Source organism: Protomyctophum bolini (assembly GCF_963924005.1).
Source record: "Protomyctophum bolini genome assembly, chromosome: 2".
NCBI classification, from domain to species: Eukaryota; Metazoa; Chordata; class Actinopteri; order Myctophiformes; family Myctophidae; genus Protomyctophum; species Protomyctophum bolini.
The window spans coordinates 52,741,811-52,763,236 of NC_137863.1; the positions used below are offsets into that span (position 1 = coordinate 52,741,811).

A 21,426-nucleotide genomic window follows, 5' to 3' on the forward strand; every position below is an offset into this window, starting at 1 on the left:
TGCAAGATGTTGTACTATGTCATCAACCCTAAGCCATTCCAGCCTGTCAAAGTGGGCAGGGGTGAGGTGGGTTCGGGGAGTGAGGCCAAGTAGTAGCCTGACCAGTTTGTTTTGGGAAGTCTGGAGCCTTGAAGGGCTGATCGTACATTAATAAATATGTACAGGTTCACAAAGGTTCTCATTAATCTGTAGATTAACATTGTAATGGAAGTGTGGGGCTCTTGGGAATCAAGAGGATGAATTATAATTATTCAAATAACACGGCCCGAAAAGCTCCATTCTCTTGTAACTTGTAAAAAAAAACCAATTTAACCCATTTAGGCCTGACGTCGAAATGTATAAAATGTCTTCTAAATTCTGACAGTATGTTTCTGTATCAGTGGTGCGCAATATTCCTTCATGTCAAGGACCCCAACAATTATATGTAATTGGCCACCGACCCCCATCTGAAAATAATATGTTGTTCCAGGGACCTCCCCAGAAGTTAAAATGTTCACTCTGTAATAATATATATTCAAAGATTCGAGGCACATTCTCACGATTGTTCAAAAAAGACCTACAAGTTCGTAGCTTGTAGATCTGCCATTTTCAACAGCTAAAGTATACAGTAACATAATGCTTTAAAACACCATGAGGGGTTCCCGTCCCCGCCCCAAAATGGCTTAATTAAATGCAAATGACTTACAGATCTTCAAGGAGAGAAGGCTCGTATTCCTGGAGAGCTTTGTACAAAGTGTCTCTGGCTGTGCTGGAGGTCAGGAGAGCATATATTGCCCTCATCTTGTCCTGAGTGGTGGGCTTGGACACCACATTGCTGTAGCCCTCATTGTTTATGATGTCCTTCTGAATGAGTACATCTAGGATGGGACCCAAATTCCTCACATTCCTCACCAGGGAACACATATGTTGGTCCACAAAGTGTTTCGCTGAAGTTAAGGAGGATTGAACGTTGAGTTGTTGGTTTTCATTTGACATTGTTTTAAAATTGAAAATTCCATATAGGAGCTAACATTTCTTATTCTAAAAATTGCAATAAAGTGATACAGTTTGTGCTGGTAGTATATATATATATATATATATATATATATATATATACACACACACACATTATAGATATCGTTATAGATCGTTGCTGCAGAAATCTTTTATATCTTATCTCCTTATTTAAAGTAACGTGATTGTTCATGAATTAACGTCCTACTTGACCTCACTACAGTGTCACGCTAAAACATCCAAAGTAACAACAGATCTACAAGCTAGAGACTCACCTGGTATGGAAGTAACAACAGATCTACAAGCTAGAGACTCACCTGGTATGGAAGCAGCCGCTCCTGTAGATTGTGCTGCAAGAAATAACAGTGTTCAAATTATGAACAGAAACGAACCATGGAGGCCCATCTCACCACGGTGAAATAGCACGGACTGGCAAGTCCCGACATAAACCCCCACAATCCCTACATGTTACACTACTACTGTTTTATACATAAACCCCCACAATCCCTACATGTTACACTACTACTGTTTAAATCCCGACATAAACCCCCACAATCCCTACATGTTACACTACTACTGTTTAAGTCCCTACATAAACCCCCACAATCCCTACATGTTACACTACTACTGTTTAAGTCCCGACATAAACCCCCACAATCCCTACATGTTACACTACTACTGTTTAAGTCCCGACATAAACCCCCACAATCCCTACATGTTACACTACTACTGTTTTGACCGCGACAGATTGCTATTTCACCGCGTGAGGGAGAGTGAGATCGGGTTTGACATGATTTACGATTTGGTTGCAACTCGACCGGGGCTGAGTCGGCTCTACCGAACATCACAAAGTTCCACGCGACAACTGGCGACAATCGTTGGCGTCCCCAAGCCCCCCCAGTAAGGCTAATCCAACGTTGACGCTGCCTACTACCTACTGGCGAAAGGTGGAAGTGCAGCACGTTCCATGGAAGTGGACGTGACGTTCAGTGACGTCATGTGCGTAACGGTGCGTCATCCCGGGCTTAACTTCCGCTCATTGGAGCCGTTGAGTTATAATGGTACTTCCGGCAGTCTTCCAGGTGCTTCAAAACGCCACTGAGCAACTTCCATTGAAATGAATGGCTCGGGGGGCGGGGCTGTATCCTTCTATACCTCTATGGGTTTCCCTTGTGGCTCAGGTTGGGTAGAGACGGCTGACGGAGGGGCCCCTATGAAGAGGGGGCCCTATGAGGAGATCTATGAGGAGGGGATAAGGGTAGGGCGTTCCACAATGTGGGAGCAACGACTGCAAAGGCCCTTGGTTTTCAGTTTTGTCACCGGAATATTCAGGAGGCCTTGGTCAGAGGACCTGAGGGGTCTTACATTAGGTTTTGCCACCAGTAGGTCTGCGATATAAACTGGGGCTAGGCCATTCAGTGCTTTATAGGTTGTTAAAAGGCCACCAGTAGGTCTGTGATATTAACTGGGGCTAGGCCATTCAGTGCTTTATAGGTTGTTAAAAGGATTTTAAAATAGATTCTGGATTTGATAGGGAGCCAGTGTAGTTCTGCCAGTACCGGTGTTATGTGCGCTCTGCGGTTTGTATTGGTGAGAATTCTAGCGGCTGTATTCTGTATTAATTGTAGTTTGTGAATAGAGTAACAGTTAAGGGTAGTGTACAGTCCATTACAGTAGTAAATGAGGAAGGGCCCCTATGTGGAGCATTTCAGTGTCAGTGTAATATGTACGGATGTACGGTTTTCTAGGTGTGTATATTTGAATTGCCAATCTGTGCCATTTCACCGTATTTGGGTGAGGCCGGCTTGCTACATCCCAAGGTTGAATGAAAGTCCATAACTTTACCTTCCAGGGTAATGTCTTGCTGCCAGACCGGTCCAGAGTCGGGGCTCAGTAATTCCATTGAGAAGTTTTCTGCATTGATGTCCAGAGACACCACGAACGTTGGATGGTAATTTGGTCCAAAATTGTCTCCAAAATAAGTTGCAGCCTGAAAACAGAGACTTGTGTTAATTGTGTTACAGCAGCCTAGTAACTAGTAGCCTAGTTACAGCAGCCTAGTAACTAGTAGCCTAGTTGCAGCAGCTGCAGCAGCAGTGGCGGAGGAGTGAAAAAAAGTGTTTATTGTACACTGCTTTACCATACAATAAACAGACAACGTAGGTTTAATATGTACCTCAGGTTGTACTTTCTGTGAAGGACACTGCAGCACTGAAAGACTGTAGGTTTAATACGTACCTTAGGTTGTACTTTCTGTGAAGGACACACTGACAGACTGTAGGTTTAATACGTACCTTAGGTTGTACTTTCTGTGAAGGACACACTGACAGACTGTAGGTTTAATACGTACCTTAGGTTGTACTTTCTGTGAAGGACACACTGACAGACTGTAGGTTTAATACGTACCGGAGGTTTGTACTTTCTGTGAAGGACACACTGACAGACTGTAGGTTTAATACGTACCTTAGGTTGTACTTTCTGTGAAGGACACTGCAGCACTGACAGACTGTAGCGTTGGTCTGGGATGAGAACACAGTCGGAGGTGACCGGCTCGATGGGTTGCTTGTTTTCATGAACTCTTTTCACCTATAATGACACCAACACAGTTTGATCAGATGGTTCATTCATAGTGGCCGGTATCAGGTATGTAGACAGAGCTGACATTTCTCAGGAGCCAAATGAAATGACCCCCCTAGGCCAGTGGTTCCCAAAGTTGGGTCCGGGGACCCCCAGGGGTTTTGAGGGAGTTCCAGGGGGTCCCCAGCTAAATTATAGTTAGGAACCAAATGGACCCTTATGGCCATGTTAAATTAACATTGGTTTTACAATGCAAATTGGGGGTCCCAGAGATAGAAATGCCATTAAATGGGGGGTCCGTAGGCACATTACTTAACGGGTATATTTACCTCTCTGTAAGACACATTACTTAACAGATATATTTACCTCTCTGTAAGACACATTACTTAACAGATATATTTACCTCTCTGTAAGGCACATTACTTAACAGATATATTTACCTCTCTGTAAGACACATTACTTAACAGATATATTTACCTCTCTGTAAGGCACATTACTTAACAGATATATTTACCTCTCTGTAAGACACATTACTTAAAAGATATATTTATTTATTTACCTCTCTGTAAGACACATTACTTAACAGATATATTTACCTCTCCGTAAGGCACATTACTTAACAGATATATTTACCTCTCCGTAAGGCACATTACTGGGCAGCAGTAACACACTCATCATCCTCCGTATCGGTGACTCTTGAAGGAACAGCAACACCTGAGCACGTTTTGGTGTGGGTTGAAAGTAGCTCAAGACTCTTTTCTTGAGGATCCCAAAGAGAGACAGATGGTTCACATTTACAACCACATGAGTCTGGGTCACTCTCTGTGGTTGTAAGAGTTCCAGACCCTCGTCTGTGATGTGGGCCACGGACAGATCACCTGTGGGGAAAAAAACATAACGTTATAGATTCCACTCCATGTAAACCAAATCTGAACACAATGTCTAAACCACTAGACCCTCCGCTAAGCCCCACCCACTCCACTCTGTGCTTCTCACTCATTGACTTACTTGTTATATGATGGATTTCTCCAAATGAACAATATATAATTTTAGTAGCAATTAAGAGCTTCAAAATGTCTTCTAAATCTAGTCATTCGGGCCTGCAGTAGGCTATGAACTGGAACATTTAAATCTATAGTCAACCAGGCCTGCAGTAGACTATGAACTGGAATATTTAAATCTATAGTCAACCAGGCCTGCAGTAGGCTATGAACTGGAACATTTAAATATTCTATAGTCAACCAGGCCTGCAGTAGGCTATGAAGTGGAACATTTAAATCTTCTATAGTCAACCAGGCCTGCAGTAGGCTATGAACTGGGACATCTATATCTATAGTCAACCAGGCCTGCAGTAGGCTATGAAGTGGAACATCTATATCTATAGTCAACCAGGCCTGCAGTAGGCTATGAACTGGAACATCTATATCTATAGTCAACCAGGCCTGCAGTGGGCTATGAACTGGAACATTTAAATCTATATATATATATATAGATATAGACACCAGGTGGCTGTTAGCTTTGTTCACCCCATGCCCGTCGTCTGCACAACTTCTCGTCTTTGCATTGACTTTGTATGTAATCACGCCACTCTAACCATCCAAGTCTCAACAGTGACTCACCAGGTGTGATGTCACAGTGTGGCAGGTGTAGCTGACTCACCAGGTGTGATGTCACAGTGTGGCAGGTGTAGCTGGCAGACAGACTTCTGAGGACACTGGATGTCAAACAGAGGACCTGCAGGAGTCCTTCCTGTTGGCTGGAACCATCTCTCCTCCCACTGAACAGTCCTGTAGAGGACCTCTCCTTCGCCTGTCGTTTCAAACACCAACGCTGTCTCGCTGCACTGGAACAGCCCGGACCTGGCGAACTTGAACCTGTGACCGGTGGTGAAAGTATAAATACTGCAATGTAGACGTACTCCGTTACAAGTAGAAGTCCCGTATTCAAAATGTACTCGAGTGAGTAGAGTACAAAGGTATTGGCATAAAAATGTACTTAAAGTACTAAAAGTAAAAGTACTCGTATTGCAGAATGTCCAAAATACACTTTAGTCGACTAAAACTAGAATAACACTAAGACATTCCAGGTGACTAAAATGTGACTAAAACTAAAATAGAAATTTGCTGCCAAAAACAACACTGGTTGACTGTCCTGCAGTGTTGTTTTTGGCAGCAAATTTCTATTTTAGTTTTAGTCATAGTCTCCTGAATAGTTTTCACTTAGTCTTAGTCACATTTTAGTCACCTGGAATGTATTAGTGTGTCTAGTTTTAGTCGACTAAATGTCATAAGATTTTAGTCGACTAAATCTACAGGTGATTTAGTCGACTTACACTTATGAAAATAACCGATCTACAAGCTCACAACGCGTCGCGCTGCGACGCGTTGTGAGCTTGTAGATCGGCAACCAAGTGTAAAATGACTTATACTGGATCTGTTGTCCACTAGTCCCTTCCTAACATTTTAGTCTAGTTTTTATTTGTTGACGAAATTGTCAGTATATTTAGTCTTAGTTTTAGTCACCATAGCATAATTTAGTTTCCATTTAGTTTTCTTCAGTGGAAAAGGTAGTCGACGAACATTTTTCGTCTTAGTTTTAGTCGACGAAAACAACACTGCTGTCCTGTGTTTAGGATAACTGACCTGTACTGATTGGTTGACTAGGATAACTCACCTGTAGTGATTGGTTGACTAGGATAACTGACCTGTACTGATTGGTTGACTAGGATAACTCACCTGTACTGATTGGTTGACTAGGATAACTCACCTGTACTGATTGGTTGACTAGGATAACTCACCTGTACTGATTGGTCGACTGCTCTGCGTGCACACTGGGTTCAAAATGGCTCTGAAAGACACAACAAAGCAGACAGGAAACGATCAGTGTCTTTCCTGATGTTCAGTCACTGTGATTATTGTGCAGAGCAGAGGGTTCTGTCTTCACTATGTCCATGTTGGAATGATGGAGTCTAGAGGGTTCTGTCTTCACTATGTCCATGTTGGAATGATGGAGTCTAGAGGGTTCTGTCCTCACTGTGTCCATGTTGGAATGATGGAGTCTAGAGGGTTCTGTCCTCACTATGTCCATGTTGGAATGATGGAGTCTAAAGGGTTCTGTCCTCACTATGTCCATGTTGGAATGATGGAGTCTAGAGGGTTCTGTACTCACTGTGTCCATGTTGGAATGATGGAGTCTAGAGGGTTCTGTACTCACTGTGTCCATGTTGGAATGATGGAGTCTAGAGGGTTCTGTCCTCACTATGTCCATGTTGGAATGATGGAGTCTAGAGGGTTCTGTCTTCACTGTGTCCATGTTGGAATGATGGAGTCTAGAGGGTTCTGTACTCACTATGTCCATGTTGGAATGATGGAGTCTAGAGGGTTCTGTCCTCACTATGTCCATGTTGGAATGATGGAGTCTAGAGGGTTCTGTCCTCACTATGTCCATGTTGGAATGATGGAGTCTAGAGGGTTCTGTCCTCACTGTGTCCATGTTGGAATGATGGAGTCTAGAGGGTTCTGTACTCACTGTGTCCATGTTGGAATGATGGAGTCTAGAGGGTTCTGTCTTCACTATGTCCATGTTGGAATGATGGAGTCTAGAGGGTTCTGTACTCACTATGTCCATGTTGGAATGATGGAGTCTAGAGGGTTCTGTCCTGACTGTGTCCATGTTGGAATGATGGAGTCTAGAGGGTTCTGTCTTCACTGTGTCCATGTTGGAATGATGGAGTCTAGAGGGTTCTGTACTCACTATGTCCATGTTGGAATGATGGAGTCTAGAGGGTTCTGTCCTCACTGTGTCCATGTTGGAATGATGGAGTCTAGAGGGTTCTGTCCTCACTATGTCCATGTTGGAATGATGGAGTCTAGAGACGCACGCACACACACACACACACACACACACACACACACACACACACACACACACACACACACACACACACACACACACACACACACACACACACACACACACACACACACACACACACACACACAATCAATTATAGATTCCAATGTTAACTTTGAGTGACATAATGCTAAACAGATGTGTGTGTGTGTGTGTGTGTGTGTGTGTGTGTGTGTGTGTGTGTGTGTGTGTGTGTGTGTGTGTGTGTGTTACGTGTGTGTGTGTGTGTGTGTGTGTGTGTGTGTGTGTGTGTGTGTGTGTGTGTGTGTGTTACGTGTGTGTGTGTGTGTGTGTGTGTGTGTGTGTGTGTGGACGTGGTCTGGAATTAAATGTGTGTGTGTGTACATTATACTTACTGCTCACACAGACACGCTGAGGAGGAGGAGGACCAGAACCAGAACCCAGCATAGAGAGGTCCAGTGGACCTGGTCTGGAAGGTGTACAGGTGTCTCAGTGAGTCAGAGCACACTGTGTAGAAGGACAGAGTCCCAGCGGGACGGTCCACATACACAGATACTCTGTTGGAGCCTTTAGAGGCAAAGACAGGGAGGACAGTCGAATGTCTTTTGTGGCTGACACAGTAACTGGAACCATCATCACCATCACAGATCAGACGCCAGGATTTATCATTGTCTCCAAACCTACAGAAAGGGCCATCTCCTTTCCTGCCGATTGTTCCGTCAGCCACTGCTATACCAACCGCTCCACTGCACTCTACCTCCCAGGAACAGCGTCCAGTCACACTCTGTGAACTCAGAACTTGTTCCCAGGCATCAAACCTGTCTGGGTGATCAGGAGGACGCTGACCCCCTGACCTCTGTGACCCCAGTGTGACCTTCCTGTTGTCCTCAGACAGAGAGAGGTCACGGTGTGCTGTGTTTGAGTCCAGTGTGAGACGCTGGAAATCTGATGAGAAAACAACACAGTAAACATTAAATACATCATTCACTGACATGCACGCACACGCACACGCACACGCACACGCGCACACACACACACACACACACACACACACACACACACACACACACACACACACACACACACACACACACACACTGATCTACAAACTCACTGCAGTATTAATTTTGTCAACAGATTTAGTCCTATATTAGTCATTTGTACATTATTTAGTCTTAGTCTAGTCTTAGGCGACTAAATTAAGACTCGATACAATTAAAATGTAATAAAGAAGATCGTCACTGTCAGAGTCCAACCACCAGAGGGCAGAATGTCTCTGCACCCCTGGGCAGAGACATTCTACAGTGTGATTTTATTTGAACTGGGGACCCCAAAAATAATCATATTTGAACTGAGGACCCGCAAAAAAATCATATTTGAACTGAGGACCCCCAAAATAATCATATTTGAACTGAGGACCCCAAAAATAATCATATTTGAACTGGAGACCCCAAAAATAATCATATTTGAACTGGAGACCCCCCAAAATAATCATATACGTCCAGTTTGAACTGTTGACCCCCCCAAAATAATCAACATTGACAAGCACTTGGAATTGTAGGCATTCCATTTAGTTTGAGGCACTGTGAGCTTGTAGATCTGCTATTTTCACAATACTTTCATATACTTTCTTAAAGTATTTGACATTTTTGGCCAATTTGGCCATCTGGGGACCCCCCACAATCACCTCTCTGTCGCTCTGTGTACCTGTCTTTCTCTCTGTGTACCTGTCTGTCTCTCTATGTACCTGTCTGTCTCTGTCTACCTGTCTGTCTCTCTGAGTACCTGTCTGTCTCTCTGTGTACCTGTCTGTCTCTCTGTGCTACTGTGTACCTGTCTGTCTCTATGTGTCTGTCTCTCTGTGTACCTGTCTGTCTCTCTGTGTACCTGTCTGTCTCTCTGTATTACTGTGTATCTGTCTGTCTCTCTGTGTACCTGTCTGTCTGTGTATACCTGTCTGTCTCTCTGTGTACCTGTCTGTCTCTCTGTGTACCCGTCTGTCTCTCTGTGTACCTGTCTGTCTCTGTGTGTACCTGTCTGTATCTCTGTGTACCTGTCTGTCTCTCTGTGTACCTGTCTGTCTCTCTGTGTATGTGTCGTCTAACACGCGGTAACGGACTATTTTTCCCCCAAAATAATCAAAGTACAGCATAGAGCACAGTACACTACACTACAATACAGTACAGAGCACAGTACACTACAATACAGTACAGAGCACAGTGCAGTACAGTAACTATAACAGTAAATGTATAGTTGCACCGCTCAGTTCACACACGTGTGATTTATATTTCCGGTTGTCTGGTATGGTGTTAAATATAGCGTGGAACCATGTCAATGATCGACACGGGAGATCACTTGTGACTTTCAAACCAAAACGAGATCCACCTGTGATCTGCACACACATCACGGCTCTGCACCACCTTTCATGCATCGCACGTCAGAACTGAACTTATGCCAATATAGACGAAATACATGTTGTTTACGACCAGTGAATTCCCATTGTTTCTGTCAAACCACATGACCTCATCTTGATGTGTTAAGGACCAGGCCAAGAGCAGAGAGTAGAGAGCACAAGAGTTTTCAGGATCAACCGAGTATACAACAGTGTATAAAATGTTAATGTAGACACAGATACTCACGTTTTGTAATGAGTTGAGGATTAGTAAGCCAATCTTCTCCTCCATGTTTGACTCTGTAGGAAGTAGAACAACAATGCATCAATGTCTAACTGTCTAACACAACGTCTCCACTAGTTGACACTACAGTGTTTCACTCTGTAGGAAGTAGAACAACAATGCATCAATGTCTAACTGTCTAGCACAACGTCTCCACTAGCTGACACTACAGTGTTTCTCCTGTCATTATCTTGGCCCTGCAGCTCATCCAGACATACTCACTGCTGCCCAGTTTGGATCTCATCACCTCCTCAGACTCCACCTTAACCCCTATAGCACTCCACTGTCCTTTTATACCTTCGTGATGCACATATACTGTTGTTTAGACAGATGTTCATTGTTTACGTCTGCTATCCTAGAGTTTCTTTGAGGCACTGCATTGTGTTGTTGTTCTTCTCATGATTTGTGACCGTGGGCTGTATCGTATCCCATGCCTTACCCGCAAGCATTAAATACTTTACGTGAATTACTCATTTAGGAGCTTCCACTATGCGTAAACGTTATCTTGCGGCCACACAACCCACTATACATGTTTGCGGCTGGAGGTGTGTCTGTACGCGTGTTGATGCGCTTTCCCTATATTTGCTATCTCATGCACACAGGTTTAGGACAACGGAAATCGTCTCTTCAAACCACCCGTAATGTGAACACACACAACAACCCTCTGTATCTAATTTAAATGTATTACAAGGCAGCACGCGTTGCTCTTCCATAAGGTTCACTCCAGGTATAATGGATTATGGTACCTGACACACTGATTGGTTTAAGTTGCGTAACGTCCAAACCACACCTATGCATAATGTAACGGGTAGCGGAGGTGTTTTAAGGATTTAGACATTCATAAGATAGCTAATTTAATGGGGGAACGCCTCTTACACAATGCTAAATCCCCAAATTACGGAGAAAGTGCCCCTGACGCAAGAGGGCCCTTTGTGTGAGAGATACACTGTTAAGGGAAACACTGCACTGTCCAACATGGACACAGCCCAAGTCTACTTACTTGCAGTTCTCCAGAACTGAATCATTCACCACGTTGAGGCTCAGGTCCAACTCTCTTAGGGAGGGATTAGAGCTTACAGCTGAGGCCAGAGCTTCACAGCATCTCTCTGACAAAATGCAGTTAGCCAGTCTGAAACACCAGATTAAAACATACATAAATAAATGAATGAATTCATTAATACACGTTTAATTCGCCGTTTTTTAATAATTATAAAAGAGCGGATTTGTCGTGGACCTGGTGACGAGGCCGTTGCCTCCAAAGGTAATTGATCAATCCCGTCAGCCTAGGTGGTCTCGTTATATTATTCTATAGCCCTTAAAGTGTTAATATAATATTATTAAGAAGCTTAATAACTGTATCGTAGCTACAACGGGTCGCAAGACAGAAATAGCAGATCTACAAACTCCTCAACGCGTTGTGAGAAACACTGTTATATGATGAAGTAGCCGATACATTGGCCTTAAAGAGATTTTACACTTTGAAACATGCTTGGGTAATTTTAACGTCTACTCAGACACATAGGCTTGGGTTACCATGATATCAAGCTTATTAATACATTCTCACCACAGCATTCATATTATATTAACATAATACAGTACATAATAAAACAGAAGTGACAATTGTCTTTGTCTCTAATATGTCAACAAAATGAAACCATACTTTTGAACCTGGCTTTATCTGATCTTCAGATTTATCGTCCCGGAATGTATGCAAATTAGCACATAATCATATAATGCCTAGTTTGCATATTTAAACATATCATTTCAGAAAACTTGTAATACAAAACATCTTAGTCTTAATATAATTAATCACCTGGAGAAGTTTCATTGTGATAGCTATTCGTTAACTTTTTTTCCCTATTCACCTACCATGTCTCACCATCAAGCTTATTAATACATTCTCACCACAGCATTCATATTATATTCACATAATACAGTACATAATAAAACAGAAGTGATCATAATAAAAGTGGTAAATGTATCTTACTTTAGAACTTCCAGTCTACAGTGTGGGCTCTTCAGTGAAGCACAGAGTCCTGAGTCCTGCAGGTCGTTTTTACTGAGGTCCAGTTCTCTCAAATGGGAAGGATTAGAGCTGAGAGCTGAAGACACAGCTTCAACACCTGTCTTACTGAGTTTACAGCCAGCAAGTCTGTAAATGCAGATTAAATAAGAGATTATCAATACAAAATGAATGATACCTATAGTTCACTGTCATGGAAGTGAACTGGAACAAATCTAGTTATCTAGTATTTAGAGCAGCAGAGTGTGGAATAGACAACACCATGACAGCACAGAATAACAGGAAGATAACCATTTAGATATCAAAGACTATGAAGACTGAATGTTAGTTTGATTTCCCCCAATATTATGAAAAAGAAGATCATTTAGCGACCAACTAAGAACATAAGTGACGGGTTGGAACAAGCATTTAAGGCGAGACATGGCAAGTGAAATCATGATTTTTCAATTTTGTGCTATTTTGCTTCCTAAACATGTTTTCTTTCAAACTAAAGCAAAATAAACATTCAAACTACAGATTTAGATGTTTATTTTAGTAGCTTATTTTAGCCAATGACAGCTCGTTTTGCTGGGTGAAAATCCACCCTCTCTATTTTCATGATTGGTTGTTGGTACAAAGAAAGAGACCATAATTATTTGGATCCAACCACAGTCAGCTCGAGGTCCAGACCTTTCTAATGATATATGGCATTATATGTTGTTGCCAAGGTTTGGATGAGATATTTTGGGAGACGGCCTTTTTTCCGACAGCATTCTAGCCGACGGGGCAACGGTCCGATCCGAAGCGGGGGGGACATGCGATGCGATGCGAAAAAGCGATGGTACGACATGCGCTGCTCCCGTGCTTGCGGTTAGGGTTAGGTTAGGATTGAGGTTTCGGATCAATATGCTGTCGGAAAAAAGACCTGCACCCGATATTATGTCTCAAAATAGTGGCTTCAAATAAAACGTTTTGGAATTTTACAATACAAATCTTTAAAGGCCGTTTTCTCAAAATGAGTTTTCCTCATACCTGGGACAAAGAATCTCCACTTCAGTTGCACTCACATACACCTACACAGTCACATACACACAACTTTCCAGTCTTATTCATAACTATATTCTGCAGGAACTTACAGAAGGGTTCGTTGATTTCTCATTCACAGCCTGATTTACATCACATTTTATTCGTAAAACATGGCAAAAAATTGTTTCTTTTTATGCCTCTTGACACTATTTTCTGATTTGTGGAGTGATAATTAGAGATATCTAAAATCCCCTAATTTCCTTTGTCTCTAATATGTCAACAAAAATAAACCATACTTTTGAACGTGGCTTTATCCGATCTTCAGATTTATCGTCCCGGAATGTATGCAAATTAGCGCATATAATGCCTAATTTGCATATTTAAACATATAATTTCAGTAATACAAAAAACCTTAGTCTTAATATAATTAATCAACTGGGGAAGTTTCATTGTAATAGCTATTAGTTAACTTTTTTTCCCCTATTCACCTACCATGTCTCACCATCAAGCTTACTAATACATGCTCACCACAGCATTCATATTATATTCACATAATACAGTACATAATAAAACAGAAGCGATCATAATAAAAGTGGTAAATGTATCTTACTTTAGAACTTCCAGTCTACAGTGTGGGCTCTTCAGTGAAGCACAGAGCTCCACTAGTCCTGAGTCCTGCAGGTCGTTTTTACTGAGGTCCAGTTCTCTCAAATGGGAAGGATTAGAGCTGAGAGCTGAACACACAGCTTCAACATCTGTCTCACTGAGCTCACAGCCAACAAGTCTGTAAATGCAGATTAAATAAGAGATTATCAATACAAAATGAATGATACCTATAGTTCACTGTCATGGAAGTTAACTGGAACAAATCTAGTTATCTAGTATTTAGAGCAGCAGAGTGTGGAATAGACAACACCATGACAGCACAGAATAACAGGAAGATAACAATTTAGATATCAAAGACTATGAAGATTGAATGCTAGTTTGATTTCCCCCAATATTATGAAAAAGAAGACCATAACCTCTCAGATGTTATTCTTTTTAGCGGCCAACTAAGAACATAAGTGACGGGTTGGAACAAGCATTTAAGGCGAGACATGGCAAGTGAAATCATGATTTTTCAATGTTGTGCTATTTTGCTTCCTAAACATGTTTTCTTTCAAACTAAAGCAAAATAAACATTCAAACTACGTATTTAGATGTTTATTTTTGTAGTTTATTTTAGCCAATGACAGCTCGTTTTGCTGGGTGAAAATCCACCCTCTCTATTTTCATGATTGGTTGTTGGTACAAAGGAAGAGACCATATTTGGATCCAAACACAGTCAGCTCGAGGTCCAGACCTTTCTAATGATATATGGCATTATATGTTGTTGCCAAGGTTTGGATGAGATATTTTGTCTCAAATTAGTGGCTTCAAATAAAACGTTTTGGAATTTTACAATACAAATCTTTAAAGGCCGTTTTCTCAAAATGAGTTTTGCTCATACCTGGGACAAAGAATCTCCACTTCAGTTGCACTCACATACACCTACACAGTCACATACACACAACTTTCCAGTCTTATTCATAACTATATTCTGCTGGAACTTACAGAAGGGTTCGTTGATTTCTCATTCACAGCCTGATTTACATCACATTTTATTCGTAAAACATGGCAAAAAAATGTTTTTTTTTATGCCTCTTGACACTATTTTCTGATTTGTGGAGTGATAATTAGAGATATCGAAAATCCCCTAATTTCCTTTGTCTCTAATATGTCAACAAAAATAAACCATACTTTTTAACCTGGCTTTATCCGATCTTCAGATTTATCGTCCCGGAATGTATGCAAATTAGCGCATATAATGCCTAATTTGCATATTTAAACATATAATTTCATTAATACAAAAAACCTTAGTCTTAATATAATTAATCAACTGGAGAAGTTTCATTGTAATAGCTATTAGTTAACTTTTTTCCCCCTATTCACCTACCATGTCTCACCATCAAGCTTACTAATACATTCTCACCACAGCATTCATATTATATTCACATAATACAGTACATAATAAAACAGAAGCGATCATAATAAAAGTGGTAAATGTATCTTACTTTAGAACTTCCAGTCTACAGTGTGGGCTCTTCAGTGAAGCACAGAGCTCCACTAGTCCTGAGTCCTGCAGGTCGTTTTTACTGAGGTCCAGTTCTCTCAAATGGGAAGGATTAGAGCTGAGAGCTGAACACACAGCTTCAACATCTGTCTCACTGAGCTCACAGCCAACAAGTCTGTAAATGCAGATTAAATAAGAGATTATCAATACAAAATGAATGATACCTATAGTTCACTGTCATGGAAGTTAACTGGAACAAATCTAGTTATCTAGTATTTAGAGCAGCAGAGTGTGGAATAGACAACACCATGACAGCACAGAATAACAGGAAGATAACAATTTAGATATCAAAGACTATGAAGATTGAATGTTAGTTTGATTTCCCCCAATATTATGGAAAAGAAGATCATAACCTCTCAGATGTTATTCTTTTTAGCGGCCAACTAAGAACATAAGTGACGGGTTGGGACAAGCATTTAAGGCGAGACATGGCAAGTGAAATCATGATTTTTCAATGTTGTGCTATTTTGCTTCGTAAACATGTTTTCTTTCAAACTAAAGCAAAATAAACATGCAAACTAAGTATTTAGATGTTTATTTTAGTAGTTTATTTTAGCCAATGACAGCTCGTTTTGCTGGGTGAAAATCCACCCTCTCTATTTTCATGATTGGTTGTTGGTACAAAGAAAGAGACCATATTTGGATCCAAACACAGTCAGCTCGAGGTCCAGACCTTTCTAATGATATATGGCATTATATGTTGTTGCCAAGGTTTGGATGAGATATTTTGTCTCAAATTAGTGGCTTCAAATAAAACGTTTTGGAATTTTACAATACAAATATTTAAAGGCCGTTTTCTCAAAATTAGTTTTGCTCATACCTGGGACAAAGAATCTCCACTTCAGTTGCACTCACATACACCTACACAGTCACATACACACAACTTTCCAGTCTTATTCATAACTATATTCTGCTGGAACTTACAAAAGGGTTCGTTGATTTCTCATTCACAGCCTGATTTATATCACATTTTATTCATAAAACATGGACATTTTTTGTTTTTTTTATGCCTGTTGACACTATTTTCTGATTTGTGGAGTGATAATTAGAGATATTGAAAATCCCCTAATTGTCTTTGTCTCTAATATGTCAACAAAATGAAACCATATACTTTTGAACCTGGCTTTATCTGATCTTCAGATTTATCGTCCCGGAATGTATGCAAATTAGCACATATAATGCCTAATTTGCATATTTAAACATATCATTTCAGAAAACTTGTAATACAAAAAATCTTAGTCTTAAATATAATTAATCAACTGGAGAAGTTTCATTGTGATAGCTATTAGTTAACTTTTTTCCCCTATTCACCTACCATGTCTCACCATCAAGCTTATGAATACATTCTCACCACAGCATTCATATTATATTCACATAATACAGTACATAATAAAACAGAAGTGATCAAAATAAAAGTGGTAAATGTATCTTACTTTAGAACTTCCAGTCTACAGTGTGGGCTCTTCAGTGAAGCACAGAGCAGCTCCACTAGTCCTGAGTCCCGCAGGTTGTTTTCACTGAGGTCCAGTTCTCTCAAATGGGAAGGATTAGAGCTGAGAGCTGAACACACGGCTTCAACACCTGTCTTACTGAGTTTACAGCCAGCAAGTCTGTAAATGCAGATTAAATAAGAGATCATCAATACAAAATGAATGATACCTATAGTTCACTGTCATGGAAGTTAACTGGAACAAATCTAGGTATCTAGTATTTAGAGCAGCAGAGTGTGGAATAGACAACACAGAATAACAGGAAGATAACAATTTAAATATCAAAGACTATGAAGACTGAATGTTAGTTTGATTTCCCCCAATATTATGAAAAAGAAGATCATAACCTCTCAGATGTTATTTTTTTTAGCGGCCAACTAAGAACATAAGTGACGGGTTGGAACAAGCATTTAAGGCGGGACATGGCAGTAGTATGATATAGTGTCTGTTCGGTACCTTTTTTGGCCACTGGTGGCGCTAGTGAGCAATTTAATGCATAATTTGCATAATTAATTATGCAAATTAGTAATTAAACATTCCATGAATTCCATAGATATAATTAGCATAATCATAAAATCATAAAATATAAATATCCATAAATATAATTAGCATATAATAGTTTATAATTAAATAATAATAAAAACTAATAATAGGTTATTTATAAAATGCATGATGTGTGTGTGATTAGCTGATCTCATCTCTCTCTCTCCCTGCTTCTCCTTGTGACATGCCTCCCCAAAAGCCAGCAGAGATGCTGACTCGAAGGTGTGAAAAACAAACAAATGTAAATTTGTTTGTTTGTCCCTGGGGGTGAGGTGGGGGGATGGGCTCCCAGTCTTTGTGGATTGCCATGGGCCAGACATGCAAATTAAATGAAGCGGGGGTGGGGTGGGGGGATGGGTTCTAACCAGGTGCCAGACATGCAAATTAGATAAACAAGGGGGGGATGGGCTCTAACCAGGTGCCAGGTGCGACATGCAAATTAAATGAAGAGCGGGGGTGGGTTGGGGGGATGGGCTCCCCCCTTTGTGGAATGCCAGGTGCCAGACATGCAAATTAGATAATCACAGAGGTGGGGGCTCCACTCTTTGAAGTGAATTGTATGCATAAATTAATCAAGTTAGTAATAACATTCCATGGATTCCTTAAATTCCCTACATACATTGACAGTGGGATGGGTGATTCCACCTAGTGGTCAATCTCTATATATAAATATTTACACTGCAATACCTACTATGCCCTGATGTGATCTCAGTCATCTAGGGCAATGTTTTTCAATCAATAGTCTGGGGACCACCAATGGTCCTTGAATGTAATTCTTGTGAAAAATCAATGATACCCCCCTAGTGTTCAATCTCTATATAAATATTTACACTGCAATACCATTTATGCCCTGATGTGATCTCAGTCATCTAGGGAAATGTTTTTCAATCATTGGTCTGGGGACCACCAGTGGTCCTTGAATGTAATTCTTGGGTAAGTCAAGGATATCCCCCCTAGTGGTCAATTTCTATATACATATTTACAACTGCAATACCATTTATGCCCTGATTTCAGTCACCTAGTGCAAATGTCTTCAAGCATTGGTCCGGGGGCTACCGATGGTCTTTGAGAGGGTTCAGGTGACCCTCCCCCCAGCTAAATCATGGAGAGTTGGTAACCAAATAGTCTCCTTATAGATCTTTAACTCTATACTTTTCAATTTTTTGTGTTTTTGAATTTTTATGTTTCATGGTGTCCTAAGGTGTATGGTTTATTGTCTGTCTTGTATTATTTTTGGTGTTTTGTGTTGTGTCTTTGAATATTGTATGCTTCATGTGGTACTAATGTGTTGGGGTTATTGTCTGTCTTGTATTATTTTTGGTGTTTTGTGTTGTGACTTTGAATTTTTATGGTTCATGTTGTCCTAATGGGGTTGGGTATTGTAAATCTTGTATTATTTTTTGTGTTTTGTGTTGTGTCTTTGAATTTTGCATGCTTCATGTGGTACTATGTGTTTGGGTTATTGTCTGTCTTGTATTATTTTTGGTGTTTTGTGTTGGGATCTTTGAATTTTTTATGTTTCATGTTGTCCAAATGGGGTTGGGTATTGTAAATCTTGTATTATTTTTGGTGTTTTGGGTTGTGTCTTTGAATTTTGCATGCTTCATGTGGTACTAGGTGTTTGGGTTATTGTCTGTCTTGTATTATTTTTGGTGTTTTGTGTTGGGATCTTTGAATTTTTTATGTTTCATGTTGTCCAAATGGGTTGGGTATTGTAAATCTTGTATTATTTTTGGTGTTTTGTGTTGGGATCTTTGAATTTTTTATGTTTCATGTTGTCCAAATGGGGTTGGGTATTGTAAATCTTGTATTATTTTTGGTGTTTTGGGTTGTGTCTTTGAATTTTGCATGCTTCATGTGGTACTAGGTGTTTGGGTTATTGTCTGTCTTGTATTATTTTTGGTGTTTTGTGTTGGGATCTTTGAATTTTTTATGTTTCATGTTGTCCAAATGGGTTGGGTATTGTAAATCTTGTATTATTTTCTGTGTTTTTGTGTTGTGTCTTTGAATTTTGTATGCTTCATGTGGTACTAGGTGTTTGGGTTATTGTCTGTCTTGTATTATTTTTGGTGTTTTGTGTTGGGATCTTTGAATTTTTTATGTTTCATGTTGTCCAAATGGGGTTGGGGATTGTAAATCTTGTATTATTTTTGGTGTTTTGTGTTGTGTCTTTGAATTTTGTATGCTTCATGTGGTACTAGGTGTTTGGGTTATTGTCTGTCTTGTATTATTTTTGGTGTTTTGTGTTGTGTCTTTGAATTTTGCATGCTTCATGTGGTACTAGGTGTTTGGGTTATTGTCTGTCTTGTATTATTTTTGGTGTTTTGTGCTGGGATCTTTGAATTTTTTATGTTTCATGTTGTCCAAATGGGGTTGGGTATTGTAAATCTTGTATTATTTTTTGTGTTTTGTGTTGTGTCTTTGAATTTTGCATGCTTCATGTGGTACTAGGTGTTTGGGTTATTGTCTGTCTTGTATTATTTTTGGTGTTTTGTGCTGGGATCTTTGAATTTTTTATGTTTCATGTTGTCCAAATGGGGTTGGGTATTGTAAATCTTGTATTATTTTTTGTGTTTTGTGTTGTGTCTTTGAATTTTGCATGCTTCATGTGGTACTAGGTGTTTGGGTTATTGTCTGTCTTGTATTATTTTTGGTGTTTTGTGTTGGGATCTTTGAATTTTTTATGTTTCATGTTGTCCAAATGGGGTTGGGTATTGTAAATCTTGTATTATTTTTGGTGTTTTGGGTTGTGTCTTTGAATTTTGCATGCTTCATGTGGTACTAGGTGTTTGGGTTATTGTCTGTCTTGTATTATTTTTGGTGTTTTGTGTTGGGGATCTTTGAATTTTTTATGTTTCATGTTGTCCAAATGGGGTTGGGTATTGTAAATCTTGTATTATTTTTGGTGTTTTGGGTTGTGTCTTTGAATTTTGCATGCTTCATGTGGTACTATGTGTTTGGGTTATTGTCTGTCTTGTATTATTTTTGGTGTTTTGTGTTGGGATCTTTGATTTTTTTATGTTTCATGTTGTCCAAATGGGGTTGGGTATTGTAAATCTTGTATTATTTTTTGTGTTTTGTGTTGTGTCTTTGAATTTTGCATGCTTCATGTGGTACTAGGTGTTTGGGTTATTGTCTGTCTTGTATTATTTTTGGTGTTTTGTGTTGGGATCTTTGAATTTTTTATGTTTCATGTTGTCCAAATGGGGTTGGGTATTGTAAATCTTGTATTATTTTTGGTGTTTTGGGTTGTGTCTTTGGATTTTGCATGCTTCATGTGGTACTAGGTGTTTGGGTTATTGTCTGTCTTGTATTATTTTTGGTGTTTTGTGTTGGGATCTTTGAATTTTTTATGTTTCATGTTGTCCAAATGGGGTGGGGTATTGTAAATCTTGTATTATTTTTGGTGTTTTGTGTTGGGATCTTTGAATTTTTTATGTTTCATGTTGTCCAAATGGGGTGGGGTATTGTAAATCTTGTATTATTTTTGGTGTTTTGGGTTGTGTCTTTGAATTTTGCATGCTTCATGTGGTACTAGGTGTTTGGGTTATTGTCTGTCTTGTATTATTTTTGGTGTTTTGTGTTGGGATCTTTGAATTTTTTATGTTTCATGTTGTCCAAATGGGGTTGGGTATTGTAAATCTTGTATTATTTTTGGTGTTTTGTGTTGTGTCTTTGAATTTTGCATGCTTCATGTGGTACTAGGTGTTTGGGTTATTGTCTGTCTTGTATTATTTTTGGTGTTTTGTGTTGGGATCTTTGAATTTTTTATGTTTCATGTTGTCCAAATGGGGTTGGGTATTGTAAATCTTGTATTATTTTTTGTGTTTTGTGTTGTGTCTTTGAATTTTGCATGCTTCATGTGGTACTAGGTGTTTGGGTTATTGTCTGTCTTGTATTATTTTTGGTGTTTTGTGCTGGGATCTTTGAATTTTTTATGTTTCATGTTGTCCAAATGGGGTTGGGTATTGTAAATCTTGTATTATTTTTTGTGTTTTGTGTTGTGTCTTTGAATTTTGCATGCTTCATGTGGTACTAGGTGTTTGGGTTATTGTCTGTCTTGTATTATTTTTGGTGTTTTGTGTTGGGATCTTT

At 39.8% G+C, this 21,426-nt stretch overlaps 1 protein-coding gene across 1 annotated transcript; it reads right to left on the bottom strand.

The window, feature by feature from the left end:
• Window positions 1–681: 681 nt before the first annotated feature.
• On the bottom strand, window positions 682–16,626 carry LOC308334532 (NACHT, LRR and PYD domains-containing protein 1-like; the record flags this gene model as incomplete). Its single annotated transcript, XM_080791330.1, has 15 exons — window positions 682–926; window positions 1,311–1,343; window positions 2,839–2,983; window positions 3,457–3,579; window positions 4,204–4,448; window positions 5,230–5,444; window positions 6,368–6,417; window positions 6,559–6,628; window positions 7,908–8,010; window positions 8,128–8,388; window positions 10,083–10,135; window positions 11,119–11,247; window positions 12,106–12,270; window positions 13,757–13,850; window positions 16,614–16,626. The coding sequence occupies 15 exons, from the start codon at window positions 16,624–16,626 to the stop codon at window positions 682–684; spliced, it is 1,944 nt and encodes a 647-aa protein (XP_080647456.1).
• Between the last annotated feature and the right edge of the window lie 4,800 nt (window positions 16,627–21,426).